The sequence below is a fragment of the Salvelinus sp. IW2-2015 genome, linkage group LG26 (assembly GCF_002910315.2).
Source record: "Salvelinus sp. IW2-2015 linkage group LG26, ASM291031v2, whole genome shotgun sequence".
In the NCBI taxonomy this organism is placed as follows: domain Eukaryota; kingdom Metazoa; phylum Chordata; class Actinopteri; order Salmoniformes; family Salmonidae; genus Salvelinus; species Salvelinus sp. IW2-2015.
This window is the reverse complement of record NC_036866.1, coordinates 35,349,056-35,375,805: the sequence shown is the minus strand read 5'-3', so window position 1 is coordinate 35,375,805 and position 26,750 is coordinate 35,349,056. Positions and strand designations below refer to the sequence as shown.

The following is a 26,750-nucleotide window of genomic DNA, read 5'->3' as shown; positions in this document are numbered from 1 at the left end:
AAGTGGAGCAGAGCATGCTGGGCGATTTCCAGCTCAGAGAAGATCAGCTCGAGAGAAGTAAAGAGAGAGAAAGTTCCARCCATCCTTGTGCTTTCATTGTGTTAACAAAGGCCAGTGTGCGTCCTTGTTGATAAGTAAATCTCAAACTGGCTCTAACCAGAATAGAAAGAGCAGTGGGAGTCCCCAGTGCACAACTGAGCAAGAGGATAAGTACATTAGAGTATCTAGTCCTCAACTGGCAGCTTCATTAAATAGTACCTGCAAAACACCAGTCTCAACGTCAACAGTGAAGAGGTGACTCCGGGATGCTGGCCTTCTAGGAAGAGTTGCAAAGAAAAAGCCATATCAGACTGGCCAATAAAAATAAAAGATTAAGATGGGCAAAAGAACACAGACACTGGACAGAGGAATATACATGGGCCTCCCGAGTGGCACTGTGGTCTAAAGCAYTGTGCCACTACAGTAGCTGTGCCACTAGAGATTCTGGGTTCGAGTCCAGGCTCTGTTGCAGCCGGCCACGACAGGAGACCCATGGGGTGGCGCACAATTGGCCCAGCGTTGTCCGAGTTAGGGGAGGGTTTGGCCGGCAATGTCCTTGTCCCATCGTGCACTAGCGACTCCTGTGGCGGGCCGGGCGCAATGCACGCCAAGTGCACTGTGTTTCCTCTGGCACATTGGTGCGGCTGGCTTCCAGGTTGAGTGGGCACTGCGTCAAGAAGCAGTGCAGCTTGGTTGGGTTGTGTTTCGGAGGATGCACGGATCTCGACCTTCGCCTCTCCCAAGTCCGTACRGGAGTTGCAGCGATGAGACAAGACTGTAACCACCAATTGGATACAACGAAATTTGGGAGTAAAAGGGTAAAAAAATTAAAATATAATAATAATTAAAAATAATAATAATAAAATAAAATAAAATATATATAAATACATACATACATACATACAGTCAGACCCCTTGACTTTTTACACATTTTGTTTGGTGAGRGTGGATTTGGTGCCTATGAGGAGTTCCGTTTTATCACTGTTGAGCTTGAGGAAGCTTTGTTGCATCCATGTTTTTATTGCAGAGAGGCAGGATTCAATGTGGGTCATAGGTGTTTTGAGGAGGGATTTGGTGCCGAGTTAGATCTGGGTGTCATCGGCATACCAGTAGATGTCGAAGTAACGGCGGATCTGACCAAGGAGTAGATGTTAAAGAGTAAGGGACCCATTACAGAGCGCTGGAGGACACCCTGTATAACTGCAGTTGAGTCTGAGGTGTGGCCTTTGAGGGAGATGTAGTCAGTTCGGTTTGTGAGGTACAATTATGGCAAGGAGAGTGTGGTGCCCTTAACACACCCTCAAGCCTGGTGAGGAGGATCTGATGGCTCACTGTGTCAAAAGCGACACTCAGGTCAAGGAGAACCAGGATGTTGAGGGCACCAGCATCAGCAGAGGTCAGGAGGTATTCAACAACTTTGAGGAGTTCAGTTTCAGTACTGTGGAGGGGGCGGTAACCAGACTGGAGGGGCTCGAACAGGTATGTAATTGGGAGGCAACAGTACGTTCCATAGTCTTGGCAAGGAATGGGAGGTTGGAAATGGTTCGGAAGTTATTGAGGATGGTGGTGTCCAGTACTGGCCTTTTTAAGATGGGGGTGACTGCAGCTGTTTTGTAGGGGACAGTTCTGTGGGCGAGTGACTGGTTGACGATGTGTGGGATATATGGACAGAGAGCAGGAAGTCAGAGTGGAGAGAGAATCCAGGGAGCAAGTTGTAGTCTTGGATGTCATGAGTTTTGAGATATATGGAGAGTCAATGTGGGCGATTTCGGAGAGCCGGGTTTCAGGGGTGACTATTGGGAAGTTGACAGGCGGAGGGGAGGCTGAGATATTGATCAGTCACATAATTAGTCATGCTATCCCGTGTTTTACTGCTTAATGAATAGTATATTGTTATATGCTAGTGTTTATTCTAACAAGATACGAACTTCTCTTGGTGTGACTTATTCATAAGACTGGGCTTACAGGTAAGTGATGATTGGGTGCAACCGCAGCATGTGGGTTTACTATCTAAGAAAGTCACATGTATGGAACCTTGCAGAAAGGAGTACAATAGTGTTTGTTGTTTTGAATGCAGTTAGACGGTTGAGCCCTCGGGCTAGCAACCTCGTGCTATCTTAAAGTCTGCACAGACAACTAATTTCCTTTTACACACTATCTGCTGACTGCCACATATACAGAAAGGGGTTGTATTTTCTCTATAAATGCAGATRCCTGGCTATGTTTGTTAAGCTTTCAACTCTGAACCATTCTTGGTGATGTTGATTGCTTCATTTTGCAAATCTTATAATAAAGCTGTTGTTGGAAGAATTTACAGTCTCTCTCTTCCTATAGAATTACCCTGACAAAATTGGCGACGAGGATGGGATGGCTAACTGAGCTTGCTGATTGTTCCTGAGGAGACCAAGGTTACCTACGCACAGGGCTGCGTTAGATGTGGCTCGGGAGCCCACACTCTGACTAAAACGGAGCAGAAATGGACCCGCCTCGGACCGGCTGGGAGTGTCAGTGAGTGGATACGCCATTCCAGACAGACGAAATAGATTAAGGGTGAGACTGATTTTCTTTTAAACACCATAAAAAAATCCTGTTCTGGGACAGGTTGTGCACATGATGTCTTTGTTGTAGCAAAGACACCCCTAGTTAGAATCTTTGTTGTAGCAGAGTTATTTCTGAATAGGGGAAGTCCTGAAAGTAATTATAGGGCAAACATCCTGTTGAAGCAGGGTGATCTCCAATTGGAATCTTTTTGTTCAAGCAGAAGTATCCTGATTAGAGACAGGGGTTGTGTTTCTCTGTTGAAGCAGAGTGGCAGACATGGGATGATGGGACACGGTTACAAGTTATGTGATCCTAGGGTACAATCCTGAGATAGAAATAAATACATTGTGATAATTAAAATTAAAATGAATTAGTGTACTGGTAAAACATTTAGTTATGATTGGGAAACCAGCTATACATTTGAAAACCTTTACATAAAACAATTTTATTTAAAAAAATKAAAAGGAAGGAAGGAAGATGTTCCTAATTAAACACTGTTGTTTGTATGTTTGTGTTTGAGTGTGTGTGTATAGCGGAGTTTCACAATGGGAGCCATGAGCAGCAAGAGAGAACCTTGCCTGCCCGATCCACTAACCAGACCAGTGAAGGTCATGGTGGATAAATGGGGTGGGGATATTCTGGAACAGGCACCACTCTGGCACAAAGTAGCAGATTTTCCCTTAAAAGGCACATTGAGTGAAATTTTATTAGCAGAATATAGAAAGATATTAGAGAAGTTTGAGGAAACCAAGAAAAGCAAGACATGTCTAATAGATTGGGGTAAGTTGAGAAAGTGGGAGAGGGAAGCCAAAAGACAGTCAGACAGGAAAGTTAAAGGAATAATGGTGAAAGAAAGTTAGGAGAAACAGGGATGATGATGATAATGACTTTCCACCCCCCTATTATACCCCTGTATCCACTGTACCAGCACCAGCCCTGGTTGTCCGAGAGCAGCTCGCTCAGCCGTCTCCCCTACCGCAGCTCTACCAGCAGACCCCTCAGAGGTGGCCCATGAGCAATGGAAATCCATACACCGCCCACATGGAGTCCCGTCTCTGGTGTTAAAACTTCTTAAGGCTAGGGGGCACTATTTTCACGTCCGGATGAAAAGTGTGTCCAAAGTAAACTGCCTGCTACTCAGGCCCAGAAGCTAGGATATGCATATAATTGGTCGATGTGGATAGAAAACACGTTTCTAAAGTTTCTAAAACTGTTAACATTATGTCTGTGAGTATAACATAACTTATTTGTCAGGCGAAACCCCGAGGACAAACCATCCAGGAATATTTTTTTTTAGGTCACTCTCTTTTCAATGGGGTTTCTATGTGGATCTAGATTTCTGAGGCAACTTGCTTGCAGTTCCTATCACTTCCACTAGATGTCAACAGTCTTTAGAAATTGGTTGATGTTTTTCCTTTTAGTAATGAAGAAGTATGGCTGTTCAGAACGAGGGTCGAGTCTAGTGTACTGTTGTGGTTGGGGCGCATGAACTGAAAGTTCGCTCCACTTTGTTTTCGTCCTGTATTGAACAYAGTTTATTCCGTCTTAAATTTTATCGATTATTTACGTTTAAAAATACCCAAAGTTGGATTAGGAAAGTTGTTTGAAATGTTTGGATCAAGTTTACAGGTAACTATATTAGATACTTTGTAGTCATGTTGTGCGAGTTGGAACCGGTGTATTTTCTGAATCAAACGTGCCAAATAAATGGACATTTTGGAGATATAACGACGGAATTTATTGAACCAAAGGACCATTTATGATGTTTAATGGACATATTGGATTGCAAACAGAAGAAGATCTTCAAAGGTAAGGCATGAATTATATCGTTATTTCTGACTTTTGTGTTGCGCCTAGCGAGTTTAAATCTGATTTTCATGTGTTGGTATGCTGGGCGCTGTCCTCAGATAATGGCATGGTTTGCTTTCGCCGTAAAGCCTTTTTGAAATCTGACACTGTGGCTGGATTAACAAGAAGTTCATCTTTAAACCAATGTATAACACTTGTATGATTTATGAATTATTATTATGAGTATTTCTGTTTTTGAATTTGGCGCGCTGCTATTTCACTGGGTGTTGTCAAATCAATCCCGTTAATGGGATTGGCGCGCGAAGGGATCACTAAGAAGTTTTAATGGACTCTGGGAATATAGTCCACCATCGACGTCGACCCCTACCACGCAGCTAAGTCCCTCACCCGCAACAGTCATGACCAGAACAGGTGAAAAAGGGGACCCAAACACAACCTTTCTCCAGGCACCTCTGGTAATGTTCCCTAATCCACAACCGCAACCTGCGGACGGTGAGGAGGGCCATCACGAATGGCACCCACTTGCCAACATCCAGAAGACTTGGAGACAGGACAAAATGAAGGACATTGCTAAAGAACTTCCAGATTCTACAAAGGACGCTGGTGATTTTACCACACAGCTACTTAAGATGGCCCGGCTGAAAAAGCCATCTGCAGCTGAGATCGTACACATTTGCCGTATCAAGATGAGGCTGCGATGGGCGGACGTGGAGGGAGGCTTTGATGAAAACTATCAATGGGAAGAGGGTAAAGCCTATCAGACCCAACTGGCTATGCTGTGTGATCGCATAAAATAACATTACCCACCCATGACCGATTGGGCAGCTATCCATAGTTGCATGCAGAAAGCTAAGGAGTAACTGGAAGACTACAGACAGACTGGAGACCTGCTACCGTAAGCATACCGGGCTCAAACCAATGACTGATGACTGTCACAATGATGACTACGACAACTCTTTAAAGCTGCCTTAATGAATGGACTTTTGCCAGCCCTTGATAAACAGTTTTAAACGACTTGCATCGGCTGGGAAACTACCAGTCTACAAGCGGTTATTGAACACTGTAAACATGCTGAGAGGCAGCAACTGTCTCAAGAAGACAAGACAAAACAGAGAATAGAAAAAGAAGGAGTGAAGTTACAAGCTGCACAGCTGGCTTTTATCAAGGACAGGGCCAGCAGCGGCAGGCTCAGGAAAGATCTCAAAATGATGGACAGAGGGAAAGAGGAAGAGGTAGAGGATGAGGAGGGGGAGCCAGTGCTGATTGCTGGGCCAGACAGCAGCAACAACAGGACAGGAACTTTGTTTGTTATAACTGTGGAAAAGAAGGAMATTTTTCTAGAAAGTGTCGAAACACAAGTGAGCAGGGAGCAGCAGGGGGTGGTTAGAAAACCGGACCTCTATCGAACACCTTCCTCACCTGTCACGCCCTGACCGTAGAGAGCTTTTTATGTCTCTATTTTGGTTTGGTCAGGGTGTGATTTGGGTGGGCATTCTATGTTCATTTTCTATGTTTTGTATTTCTTTGTTGTTTGGCCGGGTGTGGTTCTCAATCAGAGGCAGCTGTCTATCTTTGTCTCTGATTGAGAACCATACTTAGGTAGCTTTTTCCCACATGGTTTTTGTGGGTAGTTATTTTCTGTTTTGTGTTTCTGCACCTGACGGGACTGTTTCGGTTTTCATTTATTCTCTGGTTATTTTTGTTATAGTGTTCAGTTCTGAAATCAAAGCATGAACACTTACAACGCTGCGCTTTGGTTCACACCTTCTTCAACAGACAATCGTTACATCACCTCTGCCATGAAATCCTCCAGATGACGACAAATGGCGGATTGTTGATCCCAAACTGCCGTAGCCCAGGAGAGCGCACTTCCTAAAAATTATCGTAATAATATACGCTATCTTTGAGCCATCTTTTGATGGCTGTAGCTCAAAAAATATTGGAGCATTGAGAAAGAAAATCCCAGCAGGTACCCGGATCCCCAGAGTATTGCTCCGGAGGAGGTAAGCGGGGTTCTTGGAGAGCCGGGGTAGGCTGTACACACTCACCACTCATAGGGAAAAAGTTACTGGGTGGTTGGGGGTTCTCAGAGGTGGCAGGCTGCCTATGAGCTAACTCCCTGATTTGCCCCATAATAGCCTTAAACCCTTGGTCGTGGCGTTCAGTCAGGGAACGAAGTTCTTCCAGAAGGTCCTGTAGTAGCTCCTCATGCCTCCCAATGGTGGTTCCCTGCAGGGAGACAGCGTGGCTGAGCTGGTCCAGGTCTGCTGGGTCTGTTATGGCCAGTTCGTACTATAAGGATACAAGGCCAGACCCAGATGCAGACATGGGAGGCAGATGGTTTGATCTTTGATATTTATTGTGTTCCAAAAGGGTAGGCAAGAGAATGGCCGTGGACAGGCAAAAGGTCAAAACCAATTCAGAGTCCAGGAGGTACAGTGTGGCAGGCAGGCTCGAGTTCAAGCCATCAGAATGGTCAGGCAGGTGGGTACAGAGTCCAGAAACAGGCAAGGGTCAAAACCAGGAGGACTAGACAAGACGAACTGGCACAGGGAGACAGGAAACATAGGGATAAATACACCAGGGAAAATAAGCAACACCTGGAGRGGGTGGAGACAATCACAAGGACATGTGAAACAGATCAAGGCGTGACACAAATAGGGTTCTAAGGCGTCTCCTTCGGGGGTCAGTAATGGTATGGCAAGAATAGTCTCAATGGCTTTGCTGCACAATTTCTTAACACAAGTTATAATAAACACTATTGTAAAAAAATAACTAAGCCATAAATCAACCAATGAAAGATATTGTAGCTCCCATAACACCAAATAATGACTGAACCCATCCAAACAGATTACAATCGTTGTCTGGTTGGTGTTCGTTTGCGAGATCACCGCTGAGCTCTTTCAGATGTTCCACTACCATAGTCAAGTTACCCTCACCCCTGGGTATGAATGTACAGCAATGGTCACCTATCATTTTGCACACTCCCCCCTCCAGGTGCTAGCAACATGTCAAGCGCCACCCTATTCTGTATGGCCGTGCGGCAAGCGGCTTGCAATTCTGTCTTATTATCGAAAATCCTCAAGTGGTTAATTTACCAGTGATTCTAAATGATATCCTAATTGATCTAAACCATGGGCATTTTCCAATGCCCCATACCAAGGAATTAATATGCGGGTATCTGGAAACCACAGTGAGTCAATTCAGCTCCTCCTCAATAAGTCCCCCCACATACCTGATGTTTTTGGTTTTTCTTGGCTCCAAAAACACAACCCAGATATTGACTGGACTACGGGTTCCATTCTGGGTTGGAGCTCATTTTGCCATTCACACTGCCTAAAGGCGGCACAGCCATCTCCGAAACGTCTGTCTCCAGGATAAAGTATGGCCTCGGATCTCTCTGCCGTGCCCGCAGAGTATCATGACCTCCTGGAGGTTTTCAGCAAGGCTTGTGCTACCTCCCTTCCTCCACACCGTTCTTACGATCGTGCTATTGACCTCCTCCCAGGCTTCACACCGCCTCGAGGCCGGCYATATTCCCTGTCTGGCCCTGAGACCAAGGCCATGGAGGAGTACATCGAGGACTCACTGGCTGTTGGGAGCATTCGCCCTTTTGCCTCTCCTGCCGGCGCAGGATTCTTCTTTGTGGGGAAGAAGGACAAGACCCTGCGTCCATGTATTGATTACCGGGTCCTCAATGATATTACGATTAAAAATCAGTACCCTCTACTACTCCTCTCCTCAGCTTTCGAACCTCTCCAGGGGGCTACTATCTTTTCCAAATTGGACCTTCGGAATGCCTACCACCTTGTGCGGATACGCAAAGGAGACAAGTGGACGACAGCTTTCAACACTGCCAGTGGACACTATGAGTACCTGGTTATGCCGTTTGGACTCACGCGCCTGCTGTCTTCCAGGCTCTGGTCAACGATGTGCTCTGGGACATGTTGAATTGTTTTATTTTTGTCTACCTCGACGACATTCTGATTTTCTCTCGTTCTGCCCAGGAACACATTCTCCATGTTCGACAGCGCCTCTTGGAGAATCAGTTGTTTGTAAAGGCTGCGAAGTGCGAGTTCCACCACTCAACTATCTCCTTTCTGGGATACATTATTGCTGAGGGGAATGTACAGGTGGATCCGGAGAAGGTGAGAGCGGTGGTGGATTGGCCCCAGACCACATCCAAGGTGCAGCTCCAACGGTTTCTGGGTTTTGCTACCGCCGTTTCATTCAGGGCTCAGCAACCTGGCGGCTCCCCTCTCTGCACTCAACTCTCCCAAGGTACCGTTCACATGGTCCCCAGCAGTGGAGAAGGCTTTTGGGGATCTAAAGCAGCGATTTACTACTGCTCCCATCCTCATCCATCCGGACCCAACTCGTCAGTTTGTGGTGGAGGTTGATGCTTCCGATGTGGGATTAGGGTCCGTTCTTTCCCAGCGATCCGTCCAGGACCAAAAGCTTCATCCCTGTGCCTTCATGTCCCATCGTCTCAACTCTGCGGAGAGGAATTATGATTGGGAACCGGGAACTCCTAGCGGTTAAGATGGCTCTGGAGGAGTGGAGACACTGGCTGGAAGGTGCGGAACATCGATTTCTGGTATGGACGGATCATAAGAATTTACAATACCTCCGCACTGCCAGGCTTCTCAACCCAAGGCAAGCTCGTTGGGCTCTGTTATTTACCAGGTTCAATTTCACCATCTCCTACGGCCCAAGGTCGAAAAACGTGAAGCAAGACGCTCTAACCGGTCTGTACAGTTCCACTGCCACTCCCTCTGAATCTGAGACCATCCTCCCTGCCTCTTGTTTGGTGGTTTCTGTTGTTTGGGAAACCGAGGCTCTGGTCCGCAAGGCACAGCCTTCCCAGTTGGACCYTGGGGGGGGCCCGGCTAACCGGCTGTTTGTTCCTGATTCGGTCCGGCCTCAGGTCCTGGAATGGGCTCACTCTTCCAGGCTTACCTGTCGTCCTGGCACTCGTCGAACTCTGGCTTTCCTTCGTCAATGGTTCTGGTGGCCCACCATGGTTCCTGACATCTCGGCCTTCATTGCCGCATGCATGGTGTGCGCGCAAAGCAAGACTCCGCGGCAAGCTCCGTACAGCCACTGCCTGTCCCCATCGCCCCTGGTCCCATATTTCCCTGGATTTTGTCACTGGGCTTCCTCCGTCAGAGGTGGTAGACGGTGGTAGATCGGTTCACCAGGCATCATTCAAGTAGACGCCCCAGCTTATGGTGCAGCACGTCTTCCGAATCCATGGACTCCCGGTTGACATTGTCTCGGATCGGGGTCCTCAGTTCTCGTCCCAATTCTGGAAGACGTTCTGCACTCTTATTGGGTCATCAGCCAGCCTGTCATCTGGGTTTCATCCCCAATCTAACGGCCAGTCGGAGCGAGCCAATCAAGATATGGAGACGGCACTCCGGTGTCTTGTTGCTAGTAACCCCAACACCTGGAGTCAGCAACTGGTCTGGGTGGAATATGCCAGGAACACTCTCCCCTGCTCGGCTACTGGACTATCCCCCTTCGAATGCTCCATGGCGTATCAGCCCCCACACTTCCCAAAGCAAGAAGTTGAGGTCAACATACCTTCAGTCCAGATGTTCGTCCGCCGCTGTCGGCGTACCTTGAAAAGAGCTAGAGCGGCTACTCTTTCTGAGATTGTCCTACTAACGGTGCGTTGAACTGTATTCGACCCAGGATGCCCACGATGCTGCACAGCTCTAACTGTGTCCTCACAAGGAAGATGGTCATGGAGTACTCCAAACTCAATGAGTGCCCTCTGGGCCCTGGTAGGCAAAACCTAGCTGAACACCTTACATGGTGGCCACTCTACTTCTGGAGGGCTGCCTGCAGTATGTGCTGTATAGTATAGGCTAGAACATAAAAACATGCACACACGGTGGCCCATCCCTAGTAGCCTAGAACGTGTGTATGTGTGTGTGTGTGTGTGTGTGTGTGTGTGTGTGTGTGTGTGTGTGTGTGTGTGTGTGTGAACTTGTGTCATTCTCTCTACATCCACAGGGGGCCACTTCATTGTCAAAGGTCAGGAGAAGGTCATTCTGGTCCAGGAGCAGCTGTCAAAGAACCACATCATCGTGGGTCAGGACAGGAAGGGAGCAGTGGGAGCCTCTGTGCTGTCACTCATATCCAGAATGACTCGACCAGATTGTGAGTCTCCCTAGTTAGGCTCTAGCTGCAGTTTGGTGTAAATGCTTTGCTCCTATTGATATTTCCATACCTGCCTTCTTTCATGTTTGATTCATTATGTGAATGTTTTCTGATTTATTGCTTACTTTAGTCCTTTATCATTGTAAGACTGTGTTCGCATGTCTGTTTATCCAAACGTCAGTTCACTTGCCACCACACTCAACTCAAACTGCTGTGTAATGTGGTTACAGTTCTACCCATGAAAATAAGAGCAGGACCAATATGATCGTTAAGCGGGGACGATTCTACCTGAGACACAACACACTGTCAGAGGACGCTCCCATCGCCATTATTTTCAAGGTAAGAATGTCACCTGAGTCCACATGAGGGCGCTGTCTGACTAAAATATGCCAACAGAATACAGATAATGCCAAGCTCTTCCACCTCTCTACCCTGTTCAGCCTTGTTGTTCAATGCGTTGGTAGTGGAACCCACTTGTGCTACTCATTTAAGACCTGATTTGCTAATGTAATATAAAAATGAGCTAATCTAATGTTTTAGCTAATTTCAGTTTGTGAACATGCTGCATCTATTACCATTATATAACAATTGGTACTAATTTTTGAGCTGAAAATTTGATTGGATTCATTCAAGCAACAGCAGAACACATTTTTTTTAAACTCAGTGAGTTGTCTTAGCTTTCAGTCACCCTCTACTGTTAAACATTTGGGCATCTTTATCACTCAATAAGGTCCATATCCGTGACACCCAGATTAAAATTGCTCTATTAACCTGTTGGCAGCAGTAGCACCGCTGATGACCTCTTGGCCAGCCCTCTCCAAACATGTCCAATGTGGCCTTGTAGCATTTTGAGTAATCACCAGTGTGGAGTGTTGGCCTGCCTGGTTTGTTTGCTCTGCTTTCATGCATCCTGGGTGAATTCCTCCTGGCCCTCGCCGCACTCTGCAATGCTGCCAACCAGCATGGCCCCAGATGCATTGTGGGCCAGCCAGCCCTGTTCCCACAGCTCCTCAATAGCATAAGCAAATGTCAGAGAACCTGCCTCACCTCTCCCTGACTTCTCTTGTCTGTACCTCTCCCTTTATCTTTTCAACCTTTCACTCTGTGTACACCCACACAACCCCTTCCTCCACCCACTTCCTCACCTCTCCATCTCCTGCCAACCTCTCTTTTCTTCCGCCATCCACCTCTCCCATCCTCTTTGTCACACCACATCCTTTATACCTCTTTCTCCTCCACTTCATCATCATCCATTCACTTATACATCTCCACCATATGTCCTCACCCCTCCAAACTTCCCTGATACCTCCGTCATCCACCTCAATCCTTGCCCTTAAACCACCTCCTCCACGTTTCTCCTCTATTTTGCCCTTATACCTTCCCTCCATCCCTCCCACCCACACGTAATCTCGTTCATACCTCACCCTCTAATAATGTCTTCCTGAGGACTAGGACTTTGACTGAAGAATAGAATGTATTCTAGCAAGAGGAGATGAGTCTTGCGTTTGGGACACAGCCTTTGTCTTGCCTAGTAATTAAAGAATAATCCTCCTCAAGTCATTTCTCAATAGGCCAACGTGTCCTTTTTGATATGTGTTGATTAATGCAATGCCCCAATTTGTCTGAATAAAGACCCTTATTTTTGTAGGAGGAACCAGCAATGCATTGACGAGGGCCATATTAGCATCCTAGCAACGGCCGTTGGATCAGATTTGAATGCATGTTGTTGATGCCTTTTCAGTGTTGTTCTCATTATACCTTTGATGTTTGATACGTCAAACTATGCCTCAGTAGACATATAGCCTTAAATAGATATTAGACCAGGGGTGGGCTCCTGGGTGGCGCAGCCGTCTATGGCACTGAATCTCAGTGCTAGAGGCGTCACTACAGACCCATAGAGCGTCACACAATTGGCCCAGCGTCGTCCAGGTTAGGGTTTGGCCGGGGTAGGCCGTCATTGTAAATAAGAAATTGTTCTTAATTGACTTGCCTAGTTAAATAAAGGTTCAATTGAAAATAAAATAAAAACTTGAGATTTAGAAATTCAACGGAGGGCCGCACAGATTTTTGGGGGACTAATTTGTTGTTCAAAATCTATTTGTGGGCCAGGAAAAGGGCATTTATTAAAACATATATAGGTCCATTAGAATTTGTACATAGTGCATTCAGATTTAGAGTATTTAGACCCCTTGACKTTTTCCACATTTGTTGTGACAAAATAGGATTAAAATGTATTTAATTGTAATTTTCTTGTCTACGAGCTACACAAAATACTCTAATGTCGAAGTGGAAGACAATTTTTAACATTTGTAAAAAATAAATAAATATATACATGTTTCCCATGTTTCATGAGCTGAATAAAAGATCCCAGAAATGTTCCATATGCACAAAAAGCTTATTTCTCTAAAATGTTGGGCTCAAATTTGTTTACATCCCTGTTAGTGAGCATTTCTCCTGTGCAAAGATAATCCATCCACCTGACAGGTGTGACATATCAAGAAACTAATTAAACAGCATGGACATTACACAGGTGCACCTTGTGCTGGGGACAGTAAAAGGCCACTCTAAATTGTGCAGTTTTGTCACACAACACTGCCACAGATGTCTCAAGTTTTGAGGGAGCATGCAATTGGCATGCTGACTGCAGGAATGTCCACCAAAGCTGTTGCCAGAGAATTTAATGTTAATTTCTCTAGCATATGCTGACTCATCGTTGTTTTAGAGAATTTGGCAGTACGTTCAACTGGCCTCACAACTGCAAACTGCAGACCAACCGCAGCGTAAGCTACGAACAGCGAACACAATTGCATTTTATCGATGGCAATTTGAATGCACAGAGATACTGTAACAAGATCCTGTGGCCCATTGTCATGCCATTCATCCGCCTCCATCACCTCATCTTTCAGCATGATAATGCACTGCCCCATGTCGCAAGGGTCTGTACACAATTCCTGGAAGCTGAAAATGTCCCAGTTCTTCAATGGCCTGCATACTCATCAGCCATGTCACCCATTGAGCATGTTTGGAATGCTCTGGATCGACTTGTACAACAGCATCCAGCAACTTCACACAGCCATTCAAGAGGAGTGGGACAACATTCCACAGGCCACAATCAACAGCCTGATCAACTCTATGCGACGGAAATGTGTCATGCTGCATGAGGAAAATAATATCAAATTCATAGATTAGGGCCTAATGAATTTAGTTAAATTGACTGATTTCCTTATATGAACTATAACTCATTAAAATCTTAGGAATTTTTGCATGTTGCGTTTATATTTTTTGTTTAGTATATATRAAAAATAAAACACAAATATATCTTGATTAGATAAGTACTCAACCCCCTGAGTCAATACATGTTAGAATCTGTCACGCCCTGACCTTAAAGATCCTTTTAATGTCTCTATTTTGGTTGGTCAGGGCGTGAGTTGGGGTGGACATTCTATGTTTTTGTTCTATGTTGTCTATTTCTATGTGTTTGGCCAGGTGTGGTTCTCAATCAGAGGCAGCTGTCTATCGTTGTCTCTGAATGAGAACCATACATAGGTAGCCCTTTCCCACCTGTGTTTTGTGGGTAGTTGTGTTCTGTTTTTGTGTCTGCACCAGACAGAATTGTTTCGCTTTCGTTCTCCTATTTGTTGTTTTTGTTCGATTTGTTTTTTTTGATTAAATCATGAACACTTTAAACGCTGTACCTTGGTCCACTCTTCCTTCAGCCCACGAGAATCGTTACAGAACTACCCACCACCAAAGGACCAAGCAGCGGGGTAAGGAGGACTGGACATGGGAGCACATCCTGGACGGCAAAGGATCCTACACGTGGGAGGAGTTCCTGGCTGGAAAAGATCTCCTGCCATGGGAGCAGGTCGAAGCAGCAAGGAAGGCGGAGGCAGCTAGGAAAAGGGCCAGGGATTACATGGGAACAAGACTGGCACTAAAGACCTGGAGGCCACTCCCCAATTTTTTTTTGGGGGGGGGGGGCACACAGGGAGATTGGCTGAGCCAACTCCCCGTGCTTACCGTGGCGGGCGTCGTACTGGTCAGGCACCATGTTATGCGGTGGAGCGCACGGTGTCTCCAGTACGTGTTCTTAGCCCGGTGCGCTATATCCCAGCTCCTCGCATCGGCCGGGCTAGAGTGGGCATCGAGCCAGGACGGAGTGTGCCAGCCCTGCTCTCCAGACCTCCAGGACGTCTCTACGGCCTATGATATCCTGCGCCGGCTCTGCGCACTGTATCTCCAGTGCGTCTGCACAGCCCAGTGCGTCCTGTGCCTGCACCCCATACGTGCCGGGTCAAAGTCACCATCCAGCCAGGACAGGTTGTGCAGGCTCTTAGCTCAAGACCTCCAGTGCGCCTCCACGGCCCAGTGTATCCGGTGCCTCGGCCAAGGAAGAGGCCTCCTGCATGTCTCCCCAGCCTGGTGAGTCCTGTGCCTTCTCCCAGAGCCAGTCCTCCTGTGTGTCTCTCCACTCCAGTGATGATCCATGGCACGAAGCCTCCAGTGATGATCCATGGCACGAAGCCTCCAGTGATGATCCATGGCACGAAGCCTCCAGTGATGATCCATGGCACGAAGCCTCCTGTGTGTCTCTCCACTCCAGTGACGCCCTTCAGTCCGGAGCCTCCAGCGACGCCCTTCAGCCCGGAGCCTCCAGCGACGATGCCCTTTTCCGGAGCCGCCAGAGTCTCCCCCCCTGTCCGGAGCCGCCAGAGTCTCCCCCCCTGTCCGGAGCCGCCAGAGTCTCCCCCCCTGTCCGGGGTCCATGTCCGGCACCAGAGCCACCACCACGGATAGATGCCCACCCAGACCCTCCCCTATATGTTTGGGTTTTGCGGCCGGAGTCCGCACCTTTGGGGGGGTACTGTCACACCCTGACCTGAGATCCTTTATGTTATATATTTTGGTTGGTCAGGGTGTGAGTTGGGGTGGGCATTCTATGTTTTTGTTCTATGTTGTCTATTTCTATGTGTTTAGCCGGGTGTGGTTCTTAATCAGAGGCAGCTGTCTATCGTTGTCTCTGAATGAGAACCATACCTAGGTAGCCCTTTCCCACCTGTGTTTTGTGGGTAGTTTTCTGTTTTTGTGTCTGCACCAGACAGAACTGTTTCGCTTTCGTTCTCCTGTTTGTTGTTTTCGTTCGATTTGGTTTTTTGGATTAAATCATGAACACGTTAAACGCTGCACTTTGGTCCACTCTTCCTTCAGCCCAYGAGAATCGTTACAGAATCATCTTTGGCAGCGATTACAGCTGTGAGTCTTTCAGGGTAAGTCTCTGGATTGTGCAACATTTGCCCATTATTCTTWAAAAAATTATTCAAGCTCTGTCAAATTGGTAGTTGATCATTGCTAGACAATCATTTTCAGGTCTTGCCATAGATTTTCAAGCAGATATAATAAAAAACTGTAACCCAGCCACCACTTTCTTCTTGGTCATTTTTTATTTAACCTTTATTTAACTAGGCAAGTCAGTTAAGAACAAATTCTTATTGACAATGACGGCCTACCAGGGAACAGTGGGCAAACTGCCTTGTTCTGGGGCAGAACAATAGATTTTTAACCTTGTAAGCTCAGGGATTCAATCCGGCAACCTTTCGGTTACTGACCTAACGCTCTAACCACAACGCTACCTGCCGCCCCAAAGTAAGCAACCCCAGTGTAGATTTGGCCTTGCGTTTAAGGTTATTGTGCTGCTGAAAGGTAAATTAATGTCTGGTGGAAAGCAAACTGAACCAGGTTTTCCTCTAGTATTTTGCTTCCATTCAGTTTGTTTCTTTATCCTGAAACTCCCCAGTCCTTAATGATTACAAGCATATCCATAACGTGATGCAGCCACCACAATGCTTGAAAATCTGGAGAGTGGTACTCAGTAATCAAATCAAGCTTTATTTATACAGCACATTTCAGACATGGAATGCAACGAAATGTGCTTCACAGGAAAAAACTAATAAAAACAATGAAAATAAAAGCTGAAATATTTACTACACAACAGACATAAGACAAAAAAACGAAAGAATGACAAAACTGAACAACATAATACATAAGTAATGTGTTGTATTGGATTTGTCCCAAACATAACACTTTGTATTCAGAACAAAAAGTTAATTGCTTTGCCACAATTTTTTGCAGTATTACTTTAGCGCCTTGTTGCAAACAGAATGCATGTTTTGGAATAGTTTTTATTCTGTTAAAGCTTCTGTCTTTTTACTCTGTCAATTAGGTTAGTATTGTGGAGTAACAATATGCWTGTTGATCCATCCTCAGTTTTCTCCTATCACAGCCATTAAACTCTGTAACTGTTAAAAAGTCACCATTGGCCTCATGGTGAAATCCCTGAGTGGTTACCTTCCTCTACGGCAACTGAGTTAGGAAGGACGCCTGCATCTCTGTAGTGACTGGGCGTATTGATACACCATCCAAAGGGTAATTAATAACTTCATACTCAAAGGGATATTCAATGTCTTTTTGTTGTTGTTACCATCTACCAATAGGTGCCCTTCATTGCGAGGCATTGGAAAACATCCCTGGTTTTTGTGGTTGAATCTGTGTTTGAAATACACTGCTCAACTGAGGGACCTTACAATTATCTATATGTGTGGTGGGGTACAGAGTTGAGAGAGTCATTGTAAAATCATGTAAAACACTATTATTGCACACAGACAACTTATGTGACTTGTTAAGCACATTTTTACTCCTGAACTTATTTGGACTTGCCATAATAAAAGGGTTGAATATTGACTCAAGCTTTTCATTTTTTATTAATTTGTAAAAAAATGCAATTCCACTTTGACATTACGGGATATTGTGTGTGACAAAACATCTCTCATTGCAATCATTTTAAATTCAGGCTGTAACACAACAAAATGTGGAAAAAGTCGAGGGGTGTTAATACTTTCTGAAGTATGAAGAACATTGACTATAGAAAACATTAGGAACACCTGCTCTTTCCATGACAGACTGACCAGGTGAATCCAGGTGAAAGCTATCACCCCTTATTGATGTCACTTGTTAAATCCACTTCAATCTGTGTACTGTAGATGAAGGGGAGGAGACATGTTAAAGAAGGATTTTTAAGCTTTGAGACAATTGAGACATGGATAGTATATGCGTGCCATTCAGAAGGTGAATGGGCAAGACAAAAGATTTAACTGCCTTTGAACAGGGTATGGTAGTAGGTGCCAGGTGCACCGGTTTATGTCAAGAACTGCAACGCTGCTGGGTTTTTCACGCTCAACAGTTTCCCGTGTGTATCAAGAATGGTCCACCACCCAACGTACATCCAGCCAACTTGAAACAACGATGGGAAGCATTGGAGTCAACATGGGCCAGCATCCCTGTGGAACGCTTTTGCCACCTTGTAGAGTCCATGCCCCGATGAATTGAGACTGTTCTGAGGGCAATAAAGGGGGGTGCAACTCAATATTAGAAATGTGTTCCTAATGTTTGGTATACTCAGTGTATATCGAAGGCTACTCACGTAACCACGGGTCTATGAACCAAGCGGCGCATTTAGTTAACTACAATTAGTTTTGATTAAATTGTTTATGCTAAATCCACTGCAGGCCGCTTTTAATCGGCCGTAGTTTGGCTCCCTACTATATACTGTAAGTATGTCTATTTAAATGGCAAATATGTCGTTTGTTGAAGCAAATAAGCTTTACAAATGTCCATGTTCCATTGTACATGCATTTCATAAAGCTCACAAATGGACTTCACATTTACTGTTTTTACATTTGCCATTATTGTAGCGTAAAACACAGGACAGGACATAGTTGAACAGGCTGGCATGGTTGACTCTTCACTGGTCGTCCTCAGTAGCCAATGGTTATAGCCTGCAGGGTGGTTGGTCTGGGAGGACGTGCTCAGTCTCACTGACCATCTCTCTAGAGCACGACACAGACTATTGCTGACTCAGGTGTGACGGTGGTGTGTTTGTGTAGTGTGGGTGTCAAGGGGGGTGGGGCATAAGGGCTGACACATCCCTGGTCGTGGCTTTTGTGAGTCACTTGGCCTGCTGCAACTTTGATCCCTCAGAATGTTAACTTGTGTCCTTTTCTTATTGTGATAGTAAACGTACATCTCACATTTTCATTACTTTAGAATTACGCCTCCGGTTCTTTCTTTTAAAGTTTGTCACTTTGTGATCTGAGATACAGCTTGCCTGTTTTATATTGCTGGGCAGTTTCAGAGTTTGTACTAATATCCCTCTGCATGTGTGTGTTACCTAGGCTCTGAAATACATTGGGAATAAAGTGCGGCGACAGCACGTGTGGGGAGGGCCCAAGAAGACCAAGATGGAGGAGGCTAGAGAGCTTCCCTCATCCTCCCTCATGTAGGTCAGGGTTCCATAGCCGCAGGCCACACGAGCTCACAGAACGGGACCTGCGAGTGCTGAAGCGCTCAGTGCGTAACAATCTTCTGTCACTGTTGGTCAGGAGCTTCATGAAATGGGTTTCCATGGCCAAGCAGCCGCACACAAGCCTATGACTGCTTGCTGTAAAGCTGTAAAGCTTGCTGCCATTGGACTCTGGAGCAGTGGAAACACGTTCTCTGTAGTGATTAATTAAACTTCACAATCTGGGTTTGGCAGATGCCAGGAGAACGCTACCTGCCCAAAAGCATAGTGCCAACTGTAAAGTTTGGTGGAGAATGAATAATGGTTTGGGCTTTTTTTCATGGTTCGGGGACCAATTAGGACCAATTAGTTCCAGTGAAGGGAAATCTTAATGCTACAATATGTAAATACAGTACATGCCCGACCTCACTAATGCCCTTGCGGCTGAATGGAAGCAAGTCTCCACAGCAATGTTCCAACATCTAGTGGAAAGCCTTCCCAGAAGAGTGGAGGCTGTTATAGCAGCTAAGGTGGGACCAGCTCCATATTAATGCGCATGATTTTGGAATGAGATGTTCGACTAGCAGGTGTCCACATACTTTTGGTCATGTAGTGTACCAGAGTACATTGGGCTGTGCAAACTTCCTTTTACACTACTTTTACACTACGTTACTACATTACGATCAATCAATTAATCAAATGTATTTATATAGCCCTTTTTACGTCAGCCGATGTCACAAAGTCCAAAACAGAAACCCAGATTAAAACCCCAAACAGCAAGCAATGCAGATGTAGAAGCACGGTGGCTAGGAAAAACTCCCTAGAAAGGCAGGAACCTAGGAAGAAACCTAGAGAGTAACCAGGCTCAGAGGGGTGGCCAGTCCTCTTCTAGCTGTGCATGGTGGAGATTATAACAGTACATGGCCAAGATGTTCAAACGTTCATAGATGGCCAGCAGGGTCAAATAATAATAATCACAGTGGTTGTAGAGGGTGCAACAGGTCACCACCTCAGGAGTATATGTCAGTTGGCTTTTCATAGCCGAGCATTCAGAGTTAGAGACAGCAGGTGCGGTGGAGAGAGAGTTCTAAACTGCAGGTCCGGGACAAGGTAGCACGTTTGGTGAACAGGTCAGGGTTCCATAGCCGCAGGCAGAACAGTTGAAGCTGGAGCAGCAGCACGACCAGGTGGACTAGGGACAGCAAGGAGTCATCAGGCCAGGTAGTCCTGAGGCATGGTCCCAGGGCTCAGGTCCTCCGGGAGGGGAGGGAGAGGGAGAGGGAGAGAGAAAGAATTAGAGGGAGCATACTTAAATTTGCCTGTACAGACTTCCTTTACCACATTTTCCTGTACAGCCTTCCTCCAGCACAGTGGCCTATAGTGTGCTGCTCCACAGTGTAGATAAGCAGAGCCTGCATGCTCTGGGTCTGTCTGCACAGCACGACTCACTCACTCTGTAATTCAATTAAGATGACTGTCAGCGTKTAATGCTAATGTTTTAAAGGGGCTGGTTGTGTGACAGTGCTGTACAGGCTCACTGCTGGGGCCCATGGGATGAATGGGTTTCAAAGCTCCCAGGTAGAAGTTGCCTGTATTCACAGATCTTGGTCATTTTACCATCCTCTAATCCCAACCTTAATCTTTAGCGGTGAAACCCCAAACTGACTTTAGATCATGACTTTTAATCCGTTCCTCCTCCCCAGTCAAAACGATGGTCTCTATACGCAGTGCTAAATCTCTACCTACTTTGTACTTATCTGAGAACTGATCCCAGGCCGCTGGTAGTTGAGACAGACTCTGCACCAGCCTCCCCATGCCCTGATCCCAGGCCTGCGCTAGTGGATACAGCCTCCGCATGCCCTCACCTGCGTCTTTATTCTCTCACTCCTTTATTAATACCTTCATTATTTTCCTCCCGCTTTGTTGTTGCCTGTTTTGTTTTCCTCATCCTCCCCCCACCCTCATCCCTCCTTCCCCGCCTCGCTCTGTATTCCCGCCTTGACTGGCTTTGTCAGGGGGAKAGATACGCAGCAGCCGCACCAAAATCCCAGGGCCGGGGAAGCGGAGGGATTTTTTCCACGCTATGACAAAAGAATGGCCGCCTTGACTGGAGCGATTGAGCTAATCCTGCAGGCCCCAGGTCTGATAATGTAATTATGGCTGTCTTAAGGCCTTTAATTTCCCCCCATCCCGACCTGCTCTGGCTGAGGAGTGGGGGCGAGGTGGGGGTGGAGGGGGGTACAGTGCCTCCTTTCAATAGGGGGCTTATGCACTTAGAACGCCCAGCAATCTCCTCTCTCTCCAATTATGATTCCCTGACATTCAACTAATTGGCCCGGCTGTGCAACGGAAGCTTAATTTCTTTATTATTAATTTTGCCGGTGCTGCTTGTTTGTTTTGATGTATGCAAATGTGTCGGGAGGGTTGGTGGGGTGTTGAGTGAAAGAGAAAGAGAAGAGAGAGGTTCCCCAGTGAAAGCCTTACTGGGTAGAGGAAAGGAGAGAAGAGAGACCTGGGAGAGAGGCCAGGTCAGGCTTATCTCAGGGTTGGCACACCTGGTTATTAAATCTGTTTCTTTGGTCATTTTCTCTGAGCTGATAACGGAGAGGAACAGAACAACTGGCAGCAGAAGCCAAGAGAGCTGGGAGAACAGAGGGTTTGATACGACTATCTCTCGGAGTATTGTTGTTTCACATCTAGTTCGTTGCATCAGATACTCGGTCTGTAACTTCCAGTGTTGAGTTTTGATGTTTCCAATGTGTCAGTTTTGCCTTTTAGATCATAATTAATCAAATTGTTATGGACAGGGAGGACCTGATCCTAGATCAGCACTCTTTCTCAGAGACACTTAATAAATATGGGCCCATAGGTTCTAACTGTATTAAGAGCTCAGACACACCAATAGCGTTTGCCCGCCCGAGAGTATATAGCACCTTTGAGTGTAATTTGCGAACCAAGCGTGCACCGATTTTACATGTAGAATCGCATGAAAAATGTTGTCAGTCAGACATCGACAGTGGGTGGTCCCTGAAACATCACGCTGAACGATCGGCAGACGAACGCTAGATCTACATTCGGTGCAAGCCTTACCACTCTCTCTCCCCCTCTGTTCACTTCAGAGCTGAAGAAGATATCAGACCAGATCATCCCCAAGCAGCCCAGTTCGACATAGTCAAAAGCATGCGCCAGGACCAGATCACCAACGGCATGGTCAACGCCATCTCCGCCGTGAGTGCTGCCCCTGTATCAAGATCTGGTCCCTTATGCCAGACAGAGGATGTGGTATCCAAATGGTTTGACATATTGCAAAAGGGGATTTGACCTGTCCCTCTCTCTGTGCCCCCAGGGGAACTGGTCCCTGAAGAGGTTTAAGATGGACCGTCAGGGTGTGACACAGGTGTTATCCAGTCTTTCCTTCATCTCGGCTCTGGGCATGATGACCAGGACCTCCTCCCAGTTTAGAGAAGACCAGGAAGGTCAGCGGACCCCGCTCCCTGCAGCCCTCCCAGTGGGGCATGATGACCAGGATCTCCTCCCAGTTTAGAGAAGTCCAGGAAGGTCAGCGGACCCCGCTCCCTGCAGCCCTCCCAGTGGGGCATGATGACCAGGACCTCCTCCCAGTTTAGAGAAGTCCAGGAAGGTCAGCGACCCCGCTCCCTGCAGCCCTCCAGTGGGGCATGATGACCAGGACCTCCTCCCAGTTTAGAGAAGACCAGGAAGGTCAGGGACCCCGCTCCCTGCAGCCCTCCCAGTGGGGCATGCTGTGCCCCTCCGACACCCCTGAGGGAGAGGTCAGTCAGCGGAGAGAGAGACACACATGGACGGACAGTTAGACAGTCAGATAGATACTGTATATATTGGCAATCACGAACACATAAATGAGCAAGCACACCCACACACACACACACACACACACACACACACACACACACACACACACACACACACACACACACACACACACACACACACACACACACACACACACACTTACATCCATGCTCACACACACTTATGCAACACTCCTACTGTTTAAAACTAATACGGTGGCTTGCGAAATTATTCGCCCCCCCTTGGCATTTTTCCTATTTTGTTGCCTTACAACCTAGAATTAAAATAGATTTTTGGGGGTTTGTATCATTTGATTTACACAACATGCCTACCCTTTGAAGATGCAAAATATTTTTTATTATGAAACAAACAAGAAATAAGACAAAAAACAGAATTGAGCGTGCATAACTATTCACCCCCCCAAAGTCAATACTTTGTAGAGCCACCTTTTGCAGCAATTACAGCTACAAGTCTCTTGGGGTACAGTGGGGCAAAAAATAATTTAGTCAGCCACCAATTGTGCAAGTTCTCCCACTTAAAAAGATGAGAGAGGCCTGTAATTTTCATCATAGGTACACTTCAACTATGACAGACAAAATGAAAAAGAAAATCACATTGTAGGATTTTTTATGAATTTATTTGCAAATTATGGTGGAAAATAAGTATTTGGGTCACCTACAAACAAGCACGATTTCTGGCTCTACACGACCTGTAACTTCTTCTTAAGAGGCTCCTCTGTCCTCCACTCGTTACCTGTATTAATGGCACCTGTTTGAACTTGTTATCAGTATAAAAGACACCTGTCCACAACCTCAAACAGTCACACTCCAAACTCCACTATGGCCAAGACCAAAGAGCTGTCAAAGGACACCAGAAACAAAATTGTAGACCTGCACCAGGCTGGGAAGACTGAATCTGCAATAGGTAAGCAGCTTGGTTTGAAGAAATCAATGTGGGAGCAATTATTAGGAAATGGAAGACATACAAGACCACTGATAATCTCCCTCGATCTGGGGCTCCACGCAAGATCTCACCCCGTGGGGTCAAAATGATCACAAAGAACGGTGAGCAAAAATCCCAGAACCACACGGGGGACCTAGTGAATGACCTGCAGAGAGCTGGGACCAAAGTAACAAAGCCTACTATCAGCAAGGGCATTGAAGACGAAACGTGGCTGGGTCTTCAGCATGACAATGATCCCAAACACACCGCCCAGGCAACGAAGGAGTGGCTTCGTAAGAAGCATCTCAAGGTCCTGGAGTGGCCTAGCCAGTCTCCAGATCTCAACCCATAGAAAATCTTTGGAGGGAGTTGAAAGTCTGTGTTGCCAGCAACAGCCCCAAAATATCACTGCTCCAGAGGAGATCTGCATGGAGGAATGGGCCAAAAATACCAGCAACAGTGTGTGAAAACCTTGTGAAGACTTACAGAAAACGTTTGACCTCTGTCATTGCCAACAAAGGATATATAACAAAGTATTGAGTGATAAAACTTTTGTTATTACCAAATACTTATTTTCTTTCTCACATAATTTGCAAATAAATTCATAAAAAATCCTACAATGTGATTTCCTGGATTTTTTTTCTCATTTTGTCTGTCATAGTTGAAGTGTACCTATGATGAAAATTACAGGCCTCTCTCATCTTTTTAAGTGGGAGAACTTGCACAATTGGTGGCTGACTAAATACYTTTTTGCCCCACTGTATGTCTCTATTAGCTTGGCACATCTAGCCACTGGGATTTTTGCCCATTCTTCAAAGCAAAACTGCTCCAGCTCCTTCAAGTTGGATGGGTTCTGCTGGTGTACAGCAATCTTTAAGTCATACCACAGATTCTCTATTGGATTGAGGTCTGAGCTTTGACTAGGCCATTCCAAGACATTTAAATGTTTCCCCTTATACCACTTGAGTGTTGCTTTAGCAGTATGCTTAGGGTCATTGTCCTGCTGGAAGGTGAACCTCCATCCCAGTCTCATATCACTGAAAGACTGAAACAGGTTTCCCTCAAGAATTTCCCTGTATTTAGCGCCATCCATCATTCCTTCAATTCTGACCAGATTCCCAGTCCCTGCCAATGAAAAACATCCCCACAGCATGATGCTGCCATCACCATGCTTCACTGTGGGGATGGTGTTCTCGGGGGGATGAGAGATGTTGGGTTTGCGCCAGACATAGCATTCTCCTTTATGGCCAAAAAGCTCAATTTTAGTCTCATCTGACCAGAGTACCTTCTTCCATATATTTAGGGAGTCTTCCACATTCCTTTTGGCGAACATCAAACGTGTTTGCATATTTTTTTCTTTAAGCAATGGCTTTTTTTCTGGCCACTCTTCCATAAAGCCCAGCTCGGTGGAGTGTACAGCTTAAAGTGGTCCTATGGACAGATACTCCAATCTCCGCTGTGGAGAGCGCCTTCAGGGTTATCTTTGGTCTCTTTGTTGCCTCTCTGATTAATGCCCTCCTTGCCTGGTCTGTGAGTTTTGGTGGGCAACCCTCTCTTGGCAGGTTTGTTGTGGTGCCAAATTCTTTCCATTTTTTAATAATGGATTTAATGGTGCTGCGTGGGATGTTCAAAGTTTCTGGTATGTTTTTATAACCCAACCCTGATCTGTACTTCTCCACAACTTTGTCCCTGACCTGTTTGGAGAGCTCCTTGGTCTTCATGGTGCCGCTTGCTTGGTGGTGCCCCTTGTTTAGTGGTGTTGCAGACTCTGGGGCCTTTCAGAACAGGTGTATACAGTTGAAGTCGGAAGTTTACATACACCTTAGCCAAATACATTTAAACTCAGTTTTTCACAATTACTGACATTTAATCCTAGTAAAAATTCAATGTCTTAGGTCAGTTAGAATTACCACTTTATTTTAAGAATGTGAAACGTCAGAATAATAGGAAAAAATTATTTATTTCAGCTATTATTTCTTTCATCACATTCCCAGTGGGTCAGAAGTTTACATATACTAATTGAGTGTATTTGGTAGCATTGCCTTTCGGTCAAACGTTTCGGGTAGCCTTCTACAAGCTTCCCACAATAAGTCGGGTGAATTTTGGCCCATTCCTCCTGACAGAGCTGGTGTAACTGAGAGGTTTGTAGGCCTCCTTGCTCGCACATGGTTTTTCAGTTCTGCCCACAAATTCTCTATAGGATTGAGGTCAGGGTTTTGTGATGGCCACTCCAATACCTTGACTTTGTTGTCCTTAAGCTATTTTGCGCTTCTGATCAGGCTAATTGACATAATTTTGAGTCAATTAGGAGCATGCTACCTGTGGATTGTATTTCAAGGCGCTAACCTTCAAACCTCAGTGCCCTCTTTTGTCTGACATCATGGAAAGAATCAACAGAAATCTAGTCCAAAACCTTTGCTAGACCTCCTGCAAGTTCTGGTTCCATCCTTGGAGAGCAATTCTCCCAAAATGACTGAAGGTACCTTAGCTGTGGTCTACGTTATTCTGTACAAACAATAGTACGTGCGCAGTATAACACCATGGGACCCAGTTTCAGCAGCCGTCTCATATCGCTCGGTAAGGAGACACGCGTCTACCTGTCCTCCTGAGATGAACGTACTTTGGTGCGAAAAGGGTTTTCAAATTCAATTCCAGACACACAGCAAAATGGACCTTGTGAAGATGCTGGAAGAAACAGGTTTGTTTCACACAAGTTATCTTATAATCCACGAGTAAAATGAAGTCCTATATCGACAATAGCCTGAAAGGTCACTTTTCAGCAAGGAAGAAGCCACTGCTCCAAAACCACCATGTACTTTTTGAGGAGAAATGCTCCTCCTGGTCTCATGGAAACAAAATAGAAACTGTTTGGGCCATAATGACCGTCATATATGTTGGAAAGAAAAGGGGGGGCTTGCAGAGCCGAAGCAAACACCATCGCCAATGCGTGAAGCACAGGGGGAGGTGGGCAGCATCATGTCTGTGTGGGGTGCTTGCTGCTTGCAGGAGGGAGACTGGTGCACCCTTCAACCAAAAATAAGGATGGCAGTCATTGGAGGAAGAAAATTATTGGATAATTAATTGA

At 45.9% G+C, this 26,750-nt stretch overlaps 1 protein-coding gene across 1 annotated transcript in view; it reads left to right on the top strand.

Moving 5' to 3' along the window:
• The first annotated feature begins 10,087 nt into the window (after positions 1 to 10,087).
• The window catches only part of polr3b (polymerase (RNA) III (DNA directed) polypeptide B), a 36,673-nt gene continuing 20,010 nt past the window's right edge, over positions 10,088 to 26,750 (top strand). The window contains 12 exon segments of the mRNA XM_070435024.1: positions 10,088 to 10,178; positions 10,411 to 10,525; positions 10,788 to 10,896; positions 15,174 to 15,299; positions 15,535 to 15,538; positions 15,766 to 15,824; positions 18,786 to 18,889; positions 20,908 to 21,032; positions 22,012 to 22,047; positions 22,050 to 22,120; positions 22,239 to 22,368; positions 22,613 to 22,683. Of these exon segments, the coding sequence (XP_070291125.1) occupies positions 10,088 to 10,178; positions 10,411 to 10,525; positions 10,788 to 10,896; positions 15,174 to 15,299; positions 15,535 to 15,538; positions 15,766 to 15,824; positions 18,786 to 18,889; positions 20,908 to 21,032; positions 22,012 to 22,047; positions 22,050 to 22,120; positions 22,239 to 22,368; positions 22,613 to 22,683 (1,041 nt within the window).